The sequence below is a fragment of the Podarcis filfolensis genome, assembly GCF_964270895.1.
Source record: "Podarcis filfolensis genome assembly, chromosome: 3".
NCBI classification, from domain to species: domain Eukaryota; kingdom Metazoa; phylum Chordata; class Lepidosauria; order Squamata; family Lacertidae; genus Podarcis; species Podarcis filfolensis.
The window spans coordinates 72,482,079-72,498,968 of record NC_139606.1 but is presented as its reverse complement, the minus strand read 5'-3'; the positions used below and the strand labels follow the sequence as shown (position 1 = coordinate 72,498,968).

Here is a 16,890-nt window from a genome sequence, read left to right as displayed (position 1 = left end):
TCTCCTGACAGTATCGCTTTGTCAGTGCGACGGTTCAGACTCGATAATGTTCCAGAAGATAATACATCCCTGTGTCTACTTAACTGGATTGTGTGTTCATGTTCCTGTGTAGCAAGTGTATAATAGTTCAGGGAAATCATTCCTTCATCCCTGTGTGGAGCAGCTTTTTTGCGTTGCTGTGCGTCACTAGCTTTCGTTCTGCCTTTCTATTTCTGGAAGGTATCTGGAGATCAGCTCAGTTTCTCATCAAAGTCATTAGCTCTGTGAATACATTCAAATAGTCTGGAAATGGACAATCTTAGAGAAGGGAACATAAGACTCTGCCTGTTCTCTCTCCCCGCCCCCCATTGGAACTTGTGCACCTGAGCCCTTTGGACAAGCATTTGTTCTGGATTGATGGACCATACCTTACAAACATGGAACATACAAATGGCTCATTCAGTGCACTATTTGGACAAAGGTACATATGCATAGCTCTCTGTGAACAGGTTTCCATTAACGAATGGAACATGGTCAGCAGGTGGAATCTTCTGCCATCATCCCCATGCATTCATTTCTACACTGTGTGAACATCTGCACAGTGCTATTCATTGCAGGAAATGACTAAATAATGCTTAATTCAATTAAATGAGTGCCCTTCCAGATGATGACTGCCAGATGCATATAGAATGTGTGTTTACATCTGCCTCTCTCATTTTTCTACCTATTTTTAAAAAGGAAATTCTGTTACACAAAGCATTCATATCTTCACAAATAATGGCAATGAGGCTTAACATGTGACTCATGGTTGCTTCCTTATTCTTCTTCGTGGTACGTTATATGGATCCCAGGAGAACAAGTCCTCTGTTAAGTTTACGTTGAAGAGTTATTGGAAACACACAGCAGCAGCAAGAAGCAAAGCTCTGCTCGAGGAAATGTGTAAAAGAGAGTTTGAGAAAGCAACGTTGCAAATGGCATCAGAATCTAGTCAAAACAAAGAAAACTGTGACAGGAATATTGGCCTGATATGAAACAATATCAATAAGTACAACAAACAAGTGGAGGAAGTTGGAATCAAAGATGGATATAAAAAATTAACTTTCTGAGAAGTAAACAGACACCCCACACCCCTCTTCCATCTTAAATATGTGTTCACAAGTCTGCTTTGAAGCATTTTTAAAATCAACTTTTAAACAACTCTTACCTCATTCACCACATTAGGATTTGCAGTGCCTATCTATTTCCTGCACATGGATCACCCATTGACTCTCTCTCTCTCTCTCTGTCTTTTTCTTGCACAATATAAATAAATAAATAAACAGCCACTCACATTCTTGAGTGGGATTACACGTGGCATCAAACAGATGGTTGGTTGGTTGGTTGGTTGCTTGCTTGCTTGTCACAGTCTTCACAGTGCCAGTCACTTGTTAAGGAGTGAAAGGGCTTACTGCAGACCTCCACGTTGCCTTTTCCCTCCTCTAGTACGTAGTCTGCAGTGTTAAAGCTGGCCATCTGCCTGGCACTGTGCAAAGAGACAAACATGTGTCAGCTCTGTGTGCAAGGAGCTGCACTTTGAATCCTTACCTCATTTGTCCTCACAGCAATTTTGTGTAAGGTAAATCAGTTATCGCTCCCATTTAAAGCAAGACTCCACCCAGGGCTGACAATCCCAGAAACCCCTTAGTGGTTGTTTCCATACATTGCATCATGGCACATTACAACACTAATACCTCATTTGACTTGTGTGATACTGCTAAGCATAGAGGAAATAGATGTTTAGGTAATAGAATATTTCAAGGGTGATCTTCCCCCCTTTTCCTAGGCTTAGCACTGAACATAATTTCCTAAACACAAGATGCAATGTGTGTATTACAATACCACCCTATGCATGTATACTTGAAAGTATGGCCCATTGTGTTCAATAGGGCTTATTCCCAGGTAAGTGTGTATAGGACTGTAGCATGAACGTAGCCAGGATTTATTTTTGGGGGGTAGGCTTTATGTTGGGGAGACAGAACCGAGTTATCTGTGATACAATTGGTCAGTTAAGTATTTTTATTTATTTACTTGCTTTTTTGGGGAGGGAGCTGCCCTCCCTGGCTACACCCATGGACTGTAACCTAAAATATCTTTCCTGTGTTTTTGTTCTTTTATGTATCTTGTTGGCAATTATTTTAATCCATCATTTGTGGTGGTGGTTGTTTTGCAGAAGTTGTACAGGAAAGAAATCATGCCGCCTTTTAAACCTGCTGTGGGACGGCCAGAGGACACCTTTCATTTCGACCCTGAATTCACTTCACGGACACCAACAGGTAATCAGGAACAGCAGCAAGAGAAATAAAATAAAGAAATTCAATGGAAAAGATCATTATGAATGTTTTTTTATTCCATCTATGAATCACTTCCCGTAAAGTATCTTGAAGCGATGTCACATTAAAAACAACAGCAATAAAGGGATTTTTTTATTCCATATGTAGAAACAAAAACAATTCCATATGTAAAAAGAATCCCATATACAAACAATTTAAAACAAGTTCATATGCAAAAATCAGTTTCGAATCCAGTACATATACAACATGGGATAGAGCCAGTAGTCTTGTAGGATCTTAATGCAAACCATGAAATTTAATGCTGACACAGAATGTCTAGCTATATTTTAAAAGTAGCCTTCCTCCCCCTTCTTAATCCACAGCTAGATACCCCTCTTTCGAAACAATAAAAATAACTTTCTATGAACATTATGACCAGGTGATCCTGGGGGGAAAGGATGCCAGTCCAGATAGTTTTTCATACAGTTTTTACTTAGTTCTCTGTAACTTAAATTTTCTGGCTTTTCCAAGAGCCCAAGAATCAGTTATACAGGTACATTATTCTTCCACAGGTGTCTCCCACATTATATATACTATAACACCACAGCTTCCTATGGCAACTAGACTACACATCGCTGGAAATATTAGAGCTCTAAGCAAAAACTAATAAAACACCAGCCTTTCCCCCCTCTTCCAGATTTGCAGCAAAGCAAGGGGTGCAGATGAGTGAGAGAGTGTTATGCTTTGACCCACCCTATTCATATCATCTGTTTCCTCCCTGCATAAGATTCTGACATACAATAATAGCACCTCAGAAATTGCTCCTTTCTGTCCCAAGCTAAAACCAAATTAGCTCATTCACTGCAGAGTTCTCAAATTGCTGTAGTCAGTCATCGCTCTTATAACCTGAGGCAATTTCTCAGTTATAGAGATCAAGTTATTGTGAGCTTTTGCATTTCTCTGGCAGTGTGGTTGCTGCTGCAGCAATGTTTCTTTCTATGCCTCCAGCATTTTGTGAAATGACCAGATTACATGGAAGGAGTCCATACTGTGAGATTTTCCCACACCAGTTTGGCTCTATAAAATCTGGAGTAATACTAGCATGGACAGAAACTGTAGTGTGGACAAGAATTTCCAACACATCTGCATCTATTCAGAAATCCAGGGAAACAGGAGAGTGGTAAAGTCTTCAGGTGATTGGATGACATAGGCTAGGTTCACATACCGGATTAAAATGCAGCTCCGTTCTCCCCCCCCCCCCCAATTCAGTCGGAAGCTGATTTAGAGAGAAACACATCAGAATGTACTATTTCATTTTAAAATGACAAGAAAGGTGTAGCTTTTGTTTAACACCATGTGTACACTGCTTCCCAAACCAGTAGTGGGAGCTCACATGATGAAGAGTAAACAAGAGTGTACACACAGCCACAAACTGCCATCTCCCAGCCCGGCCAACTGACTGCCTAAATAACTGGCTGCTTGGCCATAATTTTTCACCTTTAGTTTGTTTCCACACTGGTGCAAATCAACAGATTAGCTCAGGCTTCCTCAAACTCGGTCCTCCAGATGTTTTGAGACTATAATTCCCATCACCCCTGACCACTGGTCCTGCTAGCTAGCGATCATGGGAGTTGTAGGCCAAAAACATCTGGAGGGCCAAGTTTGAGGAAGCCTGGATTAGCTGGATATCAATTGTGTACTGTTGTGGTGCAAACCAGTTCTGCAATCTGCACAGCAGAAAGAAGAAAAAAGAAAATTGTTCAATAACCAATGTTCTAGCATCTAAAGCTTAAAGGAGAGTTACTGGCATGGGCTCATCTTGCAATATGCTGCTCCCAATTCTAAAAGTAATTTTGTACCTCGGCTCCTCGTTCCACCATCCACTATGTTCACACTGCCACTCCTGAAAGTACAGAGACAGCTTTATGTTTAAGTAAAGGTGGACTGGGAAGAGTTTGCATGCACAGGCAGAGTGAGGCAGCTGCCCCAGGTAGGAGATGCTCACAGGTGAGGAGTAGACAGAGCTGTGTGTGCCACACATTCAGTCCTGCACCCACTAAGGTAGCCTGCTGTCAGCTGGGTCAACTTTTTAATCTGGAGTTGTTTCTTTACAGCATTGGTAGGACCTGCATTGTAGCACTCTAATTTCCCGAAGGAAATATTGTACTCTCTTTGTATTGGCTTTGGAATCCCCAGTCGTCCCTTGAATCATATCTCACCTCCTCTGCAGATTCCCCAGGCGTCCCTCCAAGTGCCAACGCTCATAATCTCTTCAGGGGATTCAGCTTCGTTGCATCCAACTTGGTGCAGGAGCCTCCACAGCAAGAAGTCCACAAAATCACAGTTCACCCCATTGTCCAGGTAAGGATGCATCTGGTGAAAGTGTGTATGATCACTGGAGGCTGATGGCATCTGCCATATTTGCAAATATCCAGGGTGAACACAGTTGCCCCTTACAAATGTTGTACACAAGCCCAAAGCACAATATTTTGCACAGGCTGGACATTAGTGTTAGGTCTATTCCTTAGTATTGTATACATTTTCCTGATTGTGATGAAATCATGATGCAAGTTGAAATCATAACATGACACTTAAATGCAATCTCAAGAAGCTTGCAGTACTCTGTTAGGTTTTCTTTTCAGTCACTGGGACCCAGACTTCTACCTGAAATGCTGTGGTGCTTGCCTGCCTTCAGTGTGATGTTTTTGCATGTATGCAATATATAATGCCACTTTCATTAGCCAAATTTGGTAGAATTATTAAACACCAGAAAAATGGCAGGCAATGTTTATATGGAAGGAGAACTTGTATATTGCAAGAACCCCTGAGAAGCTCAGTGCTTCTCTTTCATGTTCTACACAGAGACCTATTGGATGCCCCTGCAGGCAAGCCTCTCAGCATCAAGAATGACAAGTAGGCAGAGCAGCAGTGTCTTCAAATGTTTTGTGCCATAGGATTAAAGGGCAGCAATTCACTTATATGAGAGAAAGAAAGAAAGAGATTTCAAGGGTGCTTTGGGAAAAGAACAAACTGGTTTCCTCCAGCCATTAAAAATTAAGCCCACTCCTATATGCTCCTATATACAGCTCTCAAAAAGCCCCCTATTATACTTCAAACCACAATAAACAGATAAACCCATAACTAGAAAAAAGTTTAAAAGCATTGAAAACCTGGCAGAACAAAAATGTCTTCATTGCTTCCCTAAAGGACAAGAGGGAAGGGGCTAGTCTAATCTCTCTTGTGAGGGAGTTCCACAATTAAGGCACTACCACCAAAAAGTCCCAACCAATTGCACCTGCTTTGGGAGAGGATCACAGTGCAGAGCCACCAACAATGTTTGCAGCTGATGGTTAGATTCATGCAGGAGGGTCAATCCTCCAAATGTCTTCAGAGCCCTGCCCTGGGTTCTGTTTCTTAGATGTACAGTGGTACCTCGGGTTAAGAACTTAATTCATTCCAGAGGTCCGTTCTTAACCTGAAACGGTTCTTAACCTGAGGCGTGCTTTCGCTAATGGGGCCTCCTGCTGGCGCGCGATTTCCGTTCTTATCCTGGGGCAAAGTTCTTAACCTGGAGCAACGGCTTCCTGGTTAGTGGAGTTTGTAACCCAAAGTGTCTGTAACCTGAAGCGTCTGTAACTCGAGGTACCACTGTAATTGAAAGTGAGGTAATTTCTCTAGGTAATAGTAGCTGCTATAGTTCCAGGTGGCTAATATAGGAAACTAGAACTCTTCCAGGCATGCATTATTATATGCGCGTGTTTTAATTCCTTACTCTGGTAATGAGATGCTTGTATTAAAACACCCAGAGAGCAATGTATTTTTTTTTAAATGACACTGATGTATTCTTTTTTTTATGTTATAGCATCATTTACAGCCTAATCCCATTTATGTTTGCTTAGAACAGAGAGGGGAAACTCATTGCTCTCCCAATGTTGGTCTCCAACTCTCATCAGCCCGACATGGTCAATGGTCAAGGATGATGGAAGTTGAAATCCAACATTGGGAGGATCCAGAGTTCCTCATCCCTAACTTGAAGAAGAAAGTCACACTGAGAATTCAGCTCAGTGGGATTAATTTCAAGTGAGTGTACAAAGGGTTATAGTTTTAACTGGACTGGCATAAATTAAGACCTGAGTTCTGCTGAGGCTATGTGAGGAACAATTGTCTTTTAGTTTTCAGCTCTGTTTGGTCTTCTTTTGGATACTGCCATAAGACCTGCCTTCTTATGCTATCGTTTTGTTTTCCTCTATAGCAGTTACATGGGAACAATATTCACTTTACAGATGGTTATGAAATCAAGGAGGACATTGGTGTTGGCTCTTACTCAGTATGCAAGAGGTGTGTACACAAATCCACAGAAGCAGAGTTTGCCGTGAAGGTAAGACATCACCTTGTCATGCTGTCATCTGCAGAATTTTAATGGTTTGAGGCAAGAAGAAGAAATTTATTATAAACAATTGATCGTATACACATTTGGAGCTTGCACACTCATTCTCAGGGAAACTTTATCCATTCACTGTTAGCAGAATCATTTGCAAAGCTGCAATGATGTAACAACCAGCAAATAATATTACATCTTCAAACATGTAAATACTGGGTTTCCAGTTCCTGTATGTCTTTGTATTTCTTGTGCTCGTGAATTTGTATCTTTTTTTCCTTTTCTTGTAGCTGAGTCTTCTCCTTCTACCACTGCTATATTTTGTTGATTCAGAGGTGGGAAACTTGCTTAGCACTGAAAGCCTCAGTTGAAATATATCATGGAAAGCCACAACTAATTTGCATTTGCATGCATCTAAGGCTGTTTGCATATTGTTTTCCCTACATATTTTATTTGGTATTATTCAGTAGAATTTAATGGACCACCTGCCGTGGTATAAACCTGCCAAGGTCTTTAACTTTAAGCACAGAGATGCTGCTTATCAGGGTTTTCCTCGCAGTGGAATTGCTCTCTATCCCCTTGATCATTTTGGTCCCCCTGTTCTGAACCTTTTCCAAATCTATAATATCCTTTTTGAGGTGAGGTGACCAGAACTGCACACAGTATTCCAAAAGTGGTATCACCATAGATTTGTATAATGGCATTATGATATATTGCACTATCTGGGATCCAAGTTTATCATAAGAGTTAATTCAGCCCAACTGATAGATGCTTTGTGAATTGCTTAATTAAAGGGCTTAATGTTCAAATGCCCAGAGTGCTAATAGCAGTACAATTGAAGGCTTGTGTTATGAATGCTGAGTCAATGAATAGTGGAAGTGACTGAACCAATAGTGCCTGCAGATATTATGGCACATTCTGTACTAATGGCCATGCTGCTCAAAGTGTGTGTGTGTGTTTCTCCTTTATCTCTTTCCAAAATAGTGATTATTCCAATGTTATGGAAAAGTTAATCATAGCACGAATGAATTGCTGAAGCTAATCAAGCTTAACTGTGCAAAAAAAGAAAAGATCCCCTAGAAACAGTTAAAATCATAATACCTCTCATCTGAGGGGGGAAATAGAATTAGGCCATGTTCTTTTAAAATAATGCTAGCAATACCGTAGTAATTTTCTTACAACAGTGGTAATTTGGCATCAGAAAAAACAACAAAAGCAGATTAAAAACCACACAAAGACTTATATTTAGGAGAGGTATTTAAATTGAACCCCATGTATTTCATAGCAGCAAAGAGCTCCAGTATTTTTACTCAGTATTAATATTACAGATTAATTAATTTTAGACAAAACTGCCACTTTCAAATTCCTGCATTGTATGGCTGTTAATGCTCTTCCCACCCTTGGACTTTATATTTATATGACACATAGTTAGTGGATCTGCTCTTTCTTACAGAGTGACTTGAATATGAAATGACACACAAAATTTACAAATGAATTCTTTATACCCCCCCCCCAAAAAATGCATTTCACCGTGGATAGTATCTTGCATCCCACACATATGCCCTACAAATACAGGGCTGGATCCCAAAGGACCTTGTCACAATCTAGGCACTTCTACTCCTACAACAGACTCCACCATAATTTCTCACCTCCATTTGCAGCCCCAGTACCCTATCCCACACCAATTGGGTGAAGGGTAGGGTATATACTGGGGAAATCTTGCTTCAGGAGTGGAGTTCAATTTGTGGTTTATTGGAAGCAAACCATTGTATCGTAACACATGTTGTACCAAATAGAATAGTTTAAGCAACGTAACCCGCCACCTTTCTCTATGTTTCACCTGTACAATTGACATCTATTTGTAGTTAGTAGCTACGAAGGTTTCCTCCCCCCTTTACGATTTGCTGTTTATTTATTCCGCTTAACCAATGAGTTGATGCATCTCAATGAGTCCGTGGCAACATTGTAACCAAAGAGGTTAATCCAAGGCTCAGTTATTGCTAATTGAAATTTTAGTGTGCTGATGCGCTGTATGTCTCTATTTCTTTGAAGCTCTTCTTTTGAGTAAACACACAAAGGAGTCTTATGAATGTTAGCTACACCTTCACTTGAATACAACACCTAATTACCATTGAATCCTTTTCTTCTAGATCATTGACAAAAGCAAAAGGGACCCCTCTGAAGAAATTGAGATTCTTCTGAGATATGGACAGCACCCAAACATCATCACTCTTAAAGATGTAAGTGGTCTCTCAAGTCACCAAACTGATCCACAGTTGGTTGTAGACAGTGGTGAGAAGCCAATTCCAGCTACATTTTGTGCATGTATGACTCAGTGGAGATTTGAGTTTGGTCAAATGTATTCATGTTACTTGTAGGAAAATAACTTATTTTTTTACTGGTGACTCAGTTACACTAGATTCCAGGGGAGAGGCCATAAAGTAAAGGTTTAAATAAATAAAATCAGGAACTCTGAGATGCAAGGACTTTAATGTTCACATGGAGCTTCTAGGTGGTTTGAAAATAACCAAAACCACAACGGTCAAACTAGACAATCAACAATGTGTTGTCGAGATTTCTGACTGCACTTAGTTACTACTATCTTGCAAACCTCAACACGGTAGGTTCCTGAGGAGTCTAAAGAAGAAACAAGTGGCTTCTTCACCAATGTGCAGAAGCAGAATGGGCTATGTGCTTTGGAGGCTACTTCTGCTACTGTTTCCCACCAAGTTATTCACGTATATTTATATCTCCAAACGATGGAGGGGATATGCAGCATCTTTCCAGCAAGCAGGAAGGGGCAGGGCAACCAAAGGTTTTCCCCCATCTTTTTTTCCCCAGAGGCTAATGTGCTTTAAGGGACACAGGTGGCTCTGTGGGTTAAACCACAGAGTCTAGGGCTTGCCAATCAGAAGGTCAGCAGTTCGAATCCCCTCAATGGGGTGAGCTCCCATTGCTCGGTCCCTGCTCCTGCCAACCTAGCAGTTCGAAAGCATGCAGTGCAAGTACATAAATAGGTACCTCTCCGACGGAAAGGTAAACGGCGTTTCCGTGCGCTGCCCTGGTTCGCCAGAAGTGGCTTAGTCATGCTGGCCACATGACTCAGAAGCTGTACGCCAGCTCCCTCGGCCAGTAAAGTGAGATGAGCGCTGCAACCCCAGAGTCGGCCATGACTGGACCTAATGGTTAGGGGTCCCTTTACCTTTACCTTTAATGTGCTTTATAGTGTTGCTGCTTTCACCTGTTACAATCAGCAATTTAATTCTATTTTTTCACTATGGATTCATGCATGTTATGATGATTATTTATTTATTTTAAAATGCTGCCATTGAGAGGTTGGGTTTAAGGAGGATCCTCTCTAAACACCACCGCCAAGCATCAAGTGAAAGAGGAATCTCCTCCATCTACTGTTTCCTATTCAGCTACTTTAGCTTCCATTATCTTCTGCTAAAACCTTGTGCTGGAACATTAAGACAGTGCCCACATGACATTTACATCCTTAGGGAGGAAGGGCAATAAATGAAATAAATAAATGGATGGATGGAGAATTTTGAATCACACACCTGATTGCTTCTCTGCACGTATAGGTCTATGATGATGGGAAATATGTATACCTTGTGATGGAGCTGATGCGAGGAGGGGAACTCTTAGATCGAATACTTTGGCAGAAGTGCTTCTCAGAACGAGAGGCCAGTGCTGTCCTTTGTACTATTACCAAGACTGTCAACTATTTGCATTCCCAGGGAGTAAGTACAATTTCTTCTGCTTTCTAAAAATGTTATCTTTATTTTATTTCTTATTTGGGCATTACCCAAAATGTGCATAAACTTGTAAGTTACTAATTTACTATTGAAGAACACGCCTGTAGAATAAGGAATGCCATATCAAAGATATCACACTTGGATAGTATCTTCCATACCAAAGAGCTAATCCTTATTACTTTCCTTAAACCCAAAGGGTATAATAGACTTTATCGTAAACATTTATATTTGGACTTGCCTCAGTATTTTATATGGGGGGGGGCATATATTTAATCCTATGGAAAAAGGAGGCAGACAACATAGCCAATCTGAAATCAAATGGCCCTGTGCGTGTTCTGGGTGAATACTAATTTAGTGAATACTATTTAGTGAAAATTTGTAACATTTCAGAAGACCAGAGGTAAATAGAAAAGAATTATCAACTTTATTTGGTTTACGACTAAAATGCAACTCTATGTACATTATCATTTGGTAAATGTCAGCATTAGCAAGGCATGACACCAAATGCCAAAACAAACTTCAAATGGTAAATCTTGAGAATTTCCAGATTCCAACACAAACCAAATTTGACATTTATCATTGCAACAGCTACTTCACTTTATATAACCCTTTTTCCTTTCCTTGCAGGTTGTTCACCGAGATCTGAAACCTAGTAATATTCTTTACATGGATGAGTCAGGTAACCCCGACTCCATCAGGATCTGTGATTTTGGATTTGCCAAACAACTGAGAGCTGAGAATGGCCTGTTAATGACACCATGTTATACAGCCAATTTTGTAGCACCTGAGGTACATAGCAGAGCGATCCCTGTTCCAGCAACTGTAACATCATATCCCATATTTACATCATTGTTGGAGAGGCAAAACAGCTTTAGATTGGCCTCTCAGTTGCTTTTGATACGAGTCCATTTTCCTTGAGCATCATATTTTCTGATGGTTTTATTGCTTTTTGCCTGATTTGTCTCAGAAGGTGACATGTGAAAAGGCAAGCTCAAACCCATGGGAGTCTGCATGTGGCATTCCACAGGACTCAGGGCTCATGCCTTGCAAACATGCAAACCAGGATGTGGTGTGGAGTGGTATAAATCGGCTGGATGAAGGTTCAGGGTGCAAAAAACTGTTAGAGGAAGAGTTAGACCCCCTTTCCCCTTTTGCTCTTTGTAAGAAATGCCACAGCAGTTTTGGCAAGCAGCTTTTGAAACATTTTCTTCTCTAATATCCTGACGTTCACCTCCAACTTCGCTCTGATCCCAGACTCCCTTGCCACTGAAACATTTGTCCAATTAAATTGAATGTTAGGAAAGCAGCCAGAGGGAATGGCAAAGGCGAAATAACATGTCTGCTTACATTAGTCTTCTCTGTTTTACTTGGAACCCATTGATTTTCTTTTAGTAGACGGCAATGTAATAATTACAACATGAACTATCGTGGATTGTTAAGGATATCTGAGAGGAGGAATTGGCCTGCCATCTAGTGGGAACAAATGCAGGAAAACAAACCATGAATCACAAAGGCTGTTAATCTCATGTCAGTGTGTAAATTATTTTATTCTCCAGTTTTCATCCAAGCCTAGGTGGGCTTTATCTGTGGTCTTATAGACTGCTGGGGAAGACATTACAGATCTAGTGCCAGGTAGCACTCACCATACTTTTTAGGTTTGGGCCCAGCATAGGGAGAATTTTATGTGTAATCATCAAACATGCAGCTACATGCTGTGCTTTATTTTCAGTCTCAAAGTCTCATTTGATAATAACCATTCTAGCTTACATGATTAAGACTCCCACAGGGAGTTTCATGCTATCAGTATATAATAAAAGCCAAAACCATACTATTGCTTTGTTTCAAAATCCATAGTGACTTTACATGTAGTCATAGCAGTTTATTTCTGAAACATTAAATGCATTTCTGATCAATGAAACTAATTCTTGAAAAACAGTATTTCATCATCAACAATTATAATTGTCCGCATAATGTTATAGCTGGTTACATGTTGAAAACTTGATTTGTTTGGAACAAATATGGGAATGATCAACTGCGTCTGTGGCACAACAAGACACACACATTCATTATATGTAACAGTTAGGGATGGAAGGAGCTGTCAGTTTTCGTTCTCTCAGTTTCTCATTTTTCCAATAATAAATTCAATTTTCCACATTACTTCAGCAACTTACAATTTATTTTTATTCTTTTAAAAACAAACCTCATGAAAATTATTCAGCAAATTTCTCTTAATAAATCCATGCTTGTTTGCAGTTTTGACTAATGTACACATTTTTGCAAACAATTTCTCCTAATAGAATGCATTTTTAATGTTATTTGAATGCTATTTTTTCCTAGTATATCCATTTTTATTCTCACTTCTCCCTAACATATGCATTTTGTAAACGCTCAGTTGGATCACTGCATCACAAAATTCAAATAAGTGTGAATTTGGAAGGATGACTGTATTTCAGTTCTCATGTTGCTTTGGAAAGTGTGAATTTAATAAATTCAGCTTTAAATGTGAACTGAATTGAACTTCTCAATGAAGCCTCATGACAAGTGCACACATACATAACATATATGCTTATTTTGTATGGTAGCGATAACAGTTCTGTAAGAATAAAGCCATGTGTGAAACAGATTTAAATAAGCTTCTGGGAAGATGCCATGCTCTAAATGCTATGGATCCTTTGTTTATGATCAACTGATCAAAATTTGGTGTTGTAAGGGACAAATCTATTCTCTGGATAGTGGTCTGGAAGTGGGGCAGGTTTTGTTTGTTTGTTTTGCACAAATCAACCACCCAACGGCACCATCAAACACTAAGGCCCAAGTGATGAAATAAAAAGAAGCATGTAGCCTTAAATTGTGCAATTGCTCTATCACTTTTGAAAACCTAATTCTTATTCCTATGGGCAAAAGCGACCATTCATTGAATATACTGCTGCAGTCTTCAGGGCTGCATTCTTCAGGTGGAGACCCTAGTTCTCTGCTATGAGTTGGCCAGCACTGGCACAGTTTTCTCCCTCCTTTGGTATATTTTCTGCCTTTTGAGGATGCAGGAGTCAAGAATACATAGTGACAAAACCAGACTGTGTAATGAAATACAGTCGTACCTCTTTCTGTTCTGGAAGTCCGTTTGACTTCCAAAATGTTCGGAAACCAAAGTGCGGCTTCTGGTTCACTGCAGGAGGCTCCTGCAGCCAATTGGAAGCCGCAGAAGCTGCATCAGATGTTCAGGTTCCAAAGAACGTTTGCAAACCAGAACACTCACTTCCGGGTTTGCGGCGTTCAGGAGCCAAAACGTTCATCTCGCAAGGCGTTCATTTCCTCAACTTGCATTGTTAGGTCTCCTTGTACAATTATTTCCCTGTCCAAGGTGATCACTCTTTCCAACAAGTTCAAGCAAATGTGAACCAAGCCACTATCATAAATTTCTTGGCAGTTCCAAAAAGAGTTTTATAACCTCATTCTTCTACTTCTGTTCTCCTTTCCACAGGTCCTGAAACGGCAAGGCTATGATGCAGCCTGTGATATCTGGAGCTTAGGGATTCTATTGTACACCATGTTAGCCGGGTAGGTGCAAGGCCTTCCTAGTATCTTTGCACAAGTTGGAAGTCTTCTCCATGGGCTACTGCAGTGGCAGCCAAGTTTCCCCCCTGGAGGTAACCAATGCCAAGCATCACCCAAGGAGCTCCTTTTTGCTGTTATTTATTGCTAAGAACAATCAAAATTGGGATTTTACACAAAGTCTGCTGAACAAATGGGATGCCTTCCTTGTAAACAGCAATTGTATGAATGACTTTTTAAAAGTAAATTGCAAGCAACGGTGACCCAATCCAAATTGGGAGCTCAATCCAGAGCAGGGTTAAAGCACCTTGTCCCCAATAGCAGGGTCCCATGCTGAAACAGAGATCCCACACTGCCATTTACTTGTAAAAAGCAGTTTACACAATTGCTAATTGCATGACTAGCATCACATCTATATCAGCTCCTAAAATGAGGTCTTGTTCTGCTTTTTTTTTATGCTTTAAAAATAAGAGTTGACACTTTCCTAAGTCTCAGGCCACATGCTAAACTATTCATTCAAAGTACATTTCCCCCTCAAAGAAGCCTGGGAAATGTAGCTTATTAAGGTGCTGGGAACTATAGCTCTGTAAGGGGTATACCAATCCCAGCATTATTGAGGTGGGGGGGAGATATGCTTTGAATATGCTTTTAAGGTATAGTGTGTATGCAGATTCACCCCCACCCCACCCCATTGCGCTAGATCTCAATTATTTGTCCTGCTAAGGGGTTAGCTCCTTACTACTGTATTTTTCGTCCCATAGGACGCTCTGTCCCATAGGACGCACCTAGTTTTTTGGGGGGGAAATAAAGGAAAAAATTTTTCCCTTTATTTCCCCCGCAAAACCAGGTCAGGGAAACCGAACCAGGTTGAGGAACAGCGGGATGGCGGCGCTGCGCCTCCCTGCTGTCCCCCGAGCTTGTGGGGCTGGCCGATGTCTGCCCGGCGCAAGGGGCGCTCTGCTTCAGGGTGTCCCTCACGCCGGGCGGCAGGCTGCTATCCACAGCGTGGGGAGCCCTCTGGGGAACTCCTGCAGGGCTCCCCATGCTGCGGATGTCTGCCCGGCGCGAGGGGCGCTCTGCTTCAGGGCGCCCCTCGCGCCGGGCGGCAGGCTGCTATCTGCCTAGGCTACGGATGTGTTCCCGAAGCGCCAGGCGCTCTGCTTTCAGCGCGCCCGGCGCTCCGGGAAGCAGGCTGCTATCCACAGCCTAGACAGCCCTGCGGGAACTCCCGCAGGGCTGCCTAGGCTGCGGATGTCTTCCTGAAGCCTGGAGAGCGAGAGGGGTCAGTTCCCACCGACCCCTCTCGCTCTCCAAGCTTCAGCGAAAGCCTGCATTCGCCCCATAGGATGCACACACATTTCCCCTTCATTTTTGGAGGGGGAAAAGTGCGTCCTATAGGGCAAAAAATACGGTACTTAAGTTTTTTTAAAAAATACAATAAAAAATTAACCAAAACATTCTCTATTTGCAAGGAAGATAAATAAAGGGGGACATTTTGGAGGGAGGAACACCCTTTCCCCCCCTCTGGATGATGTTTTGTTATGACTGACACAGTTCATTTTTTTTTTTTTACTAATCTTTTTATTGATATTTTGGAAACGACATCAAACAATACAAAAAAGAAAAAAGACTGAAAAGAAAAAAAGCAAACAAACAAACAAACAACAACAACAAACAACGCCTATAAACATAAAACAGACAAACCAACATAACATCACTCAATTAACTTCCTTCCATCTCGGTTTAGGCAAAATAAACTCATCGCTTATCTGCAGATTGTATTATATCAGCTCTTTACATCGCAGGTTTTAGATTCCGCCCACTGTGATTTTGGTAATACCTAGATTGATTTCAATGTAACTTAGAAATTTATTCCAGTCGTTCGTAAACTTAACGATTTTTTGATGCCTAATTTTTTGTGACATTCTAGCTAATTCTATATACTCATATAATTTCATTTGCCATTCTCTAATGGTGGGGATATTGGAAGTTTTCCAGTTTTGCGCTAACAAAATCCTGGCGGCCACCATTGCATATTGAAAGAATGTTTGGTCTTCATTTTTGATCTCCTCTCCGATCATACCTAAAAGGAACGCTTCAGGTTTTTTGGGGAAGGTGTATTTCAGTATTCTTTTTAATTCATCGTAAATTTGTCCCCAAAATCTTTTCACTTCGTCACAGGTCCACCACATGTGAAAGAAATTACCCTCTTTAGTTTTACATTTCCAGCATGTGCTGTCTCCGGTCTTATACATCTTCCCCAGTTTTGCCGGGGTGATGTACCAACGATACATCATTTTCTCCATGTTTTCTCGGAGAGCAGCACATGCTGTGAACTTCATACCTTTCTTCCAAAGTTTTACCCATCTGTCAAACTCCAGATTATATCCAAGGTCTCTGGCCCATTTGACCATGACTCCTTTCACCTCTTCATCTTTAGTATCCCAGTCTAACAGTTGGTTATACATTTTGGATAAAAGTTTAGTATTACTTTCTAAGATTTCCACCTGGTACCTGGACTTTTTTTCACTCATTCCTATTTTTTTATGATCGTACCATAACGCATTAATTTGGTGAAATTGTATCCATCCAGTTAATTTATCCTTTAGCTCTTCGTACGGTCTAATTTTCCACCCTCTTTCTGATTTAACTAGGAGATCTTCGTATGTCCATCTTTCACATTCCAGATTTAACTTTTTTATTGTTAAGATATCAATTGGTGAAAGCCACCAAGGGGTGTCTCTTTCAATCAGCTTTTTGTTCCTGTTCCAAACTTCTAATAACGAGCCTCTAATGATATGATTAGAGAAGCCTCTATGGATCTTTCCTTTATCATGCCACAAATAAGCATGCCAGCCGAATCTAATGTCAAATCCCTCTAGATCCAACAAATCCGTGTTTTTAAAAATGG

At 40.8% G+C, this 16,890-nt stretch overlaps 1 protein-coding gene across 5 annotated transcripts in view; it reads left to right on the top strand.

Annotated features, from left to right (window-relative positions):
• RPS6KA2 (ribosomal protein S6 kinase A2) overlaps positions 1-16,890 on the top strand; it is a 176,758-nt gene that overhangs the window by 151,182 nt on the left and 8,686 nt on the right. For 4 of the 5 annotated variants that reach the window (XM_083605860.1, XM_083605862.1, XM_083605863.1 and 1 more), the window contains 7 exons: positions 2,189-2,291; positions 4,519-4,649; positions 6,541-6,666; positions 8,817-8,906; positions 10,254-10,412; positions 11,055-11,216; positions 13,909-13,985. In XM_083605860.1, coding sequence (XP_083461986.1) covers positions 2,189-2,291; positions 4,519-4,649; positions 6,541-6,666; positions 8,817-8,906; positions 10,254-10,412; positions 11,055-11,216; positions 13,909-13,985 — 848 coding nt within the window. Of the gene's footprint in view, positions 1-2,188; positions 2,292-4,518; positions 4,650-6,540; positions 6,667-8,816; positions 8,907-10,253; positions 10,413-11,054; positions 11,217-13,908; positions 14,060-16,890 lie in introns of all 5 variants that reach the window. The other variant, XR_014546172.1, reaches the window with a different exon arrangement.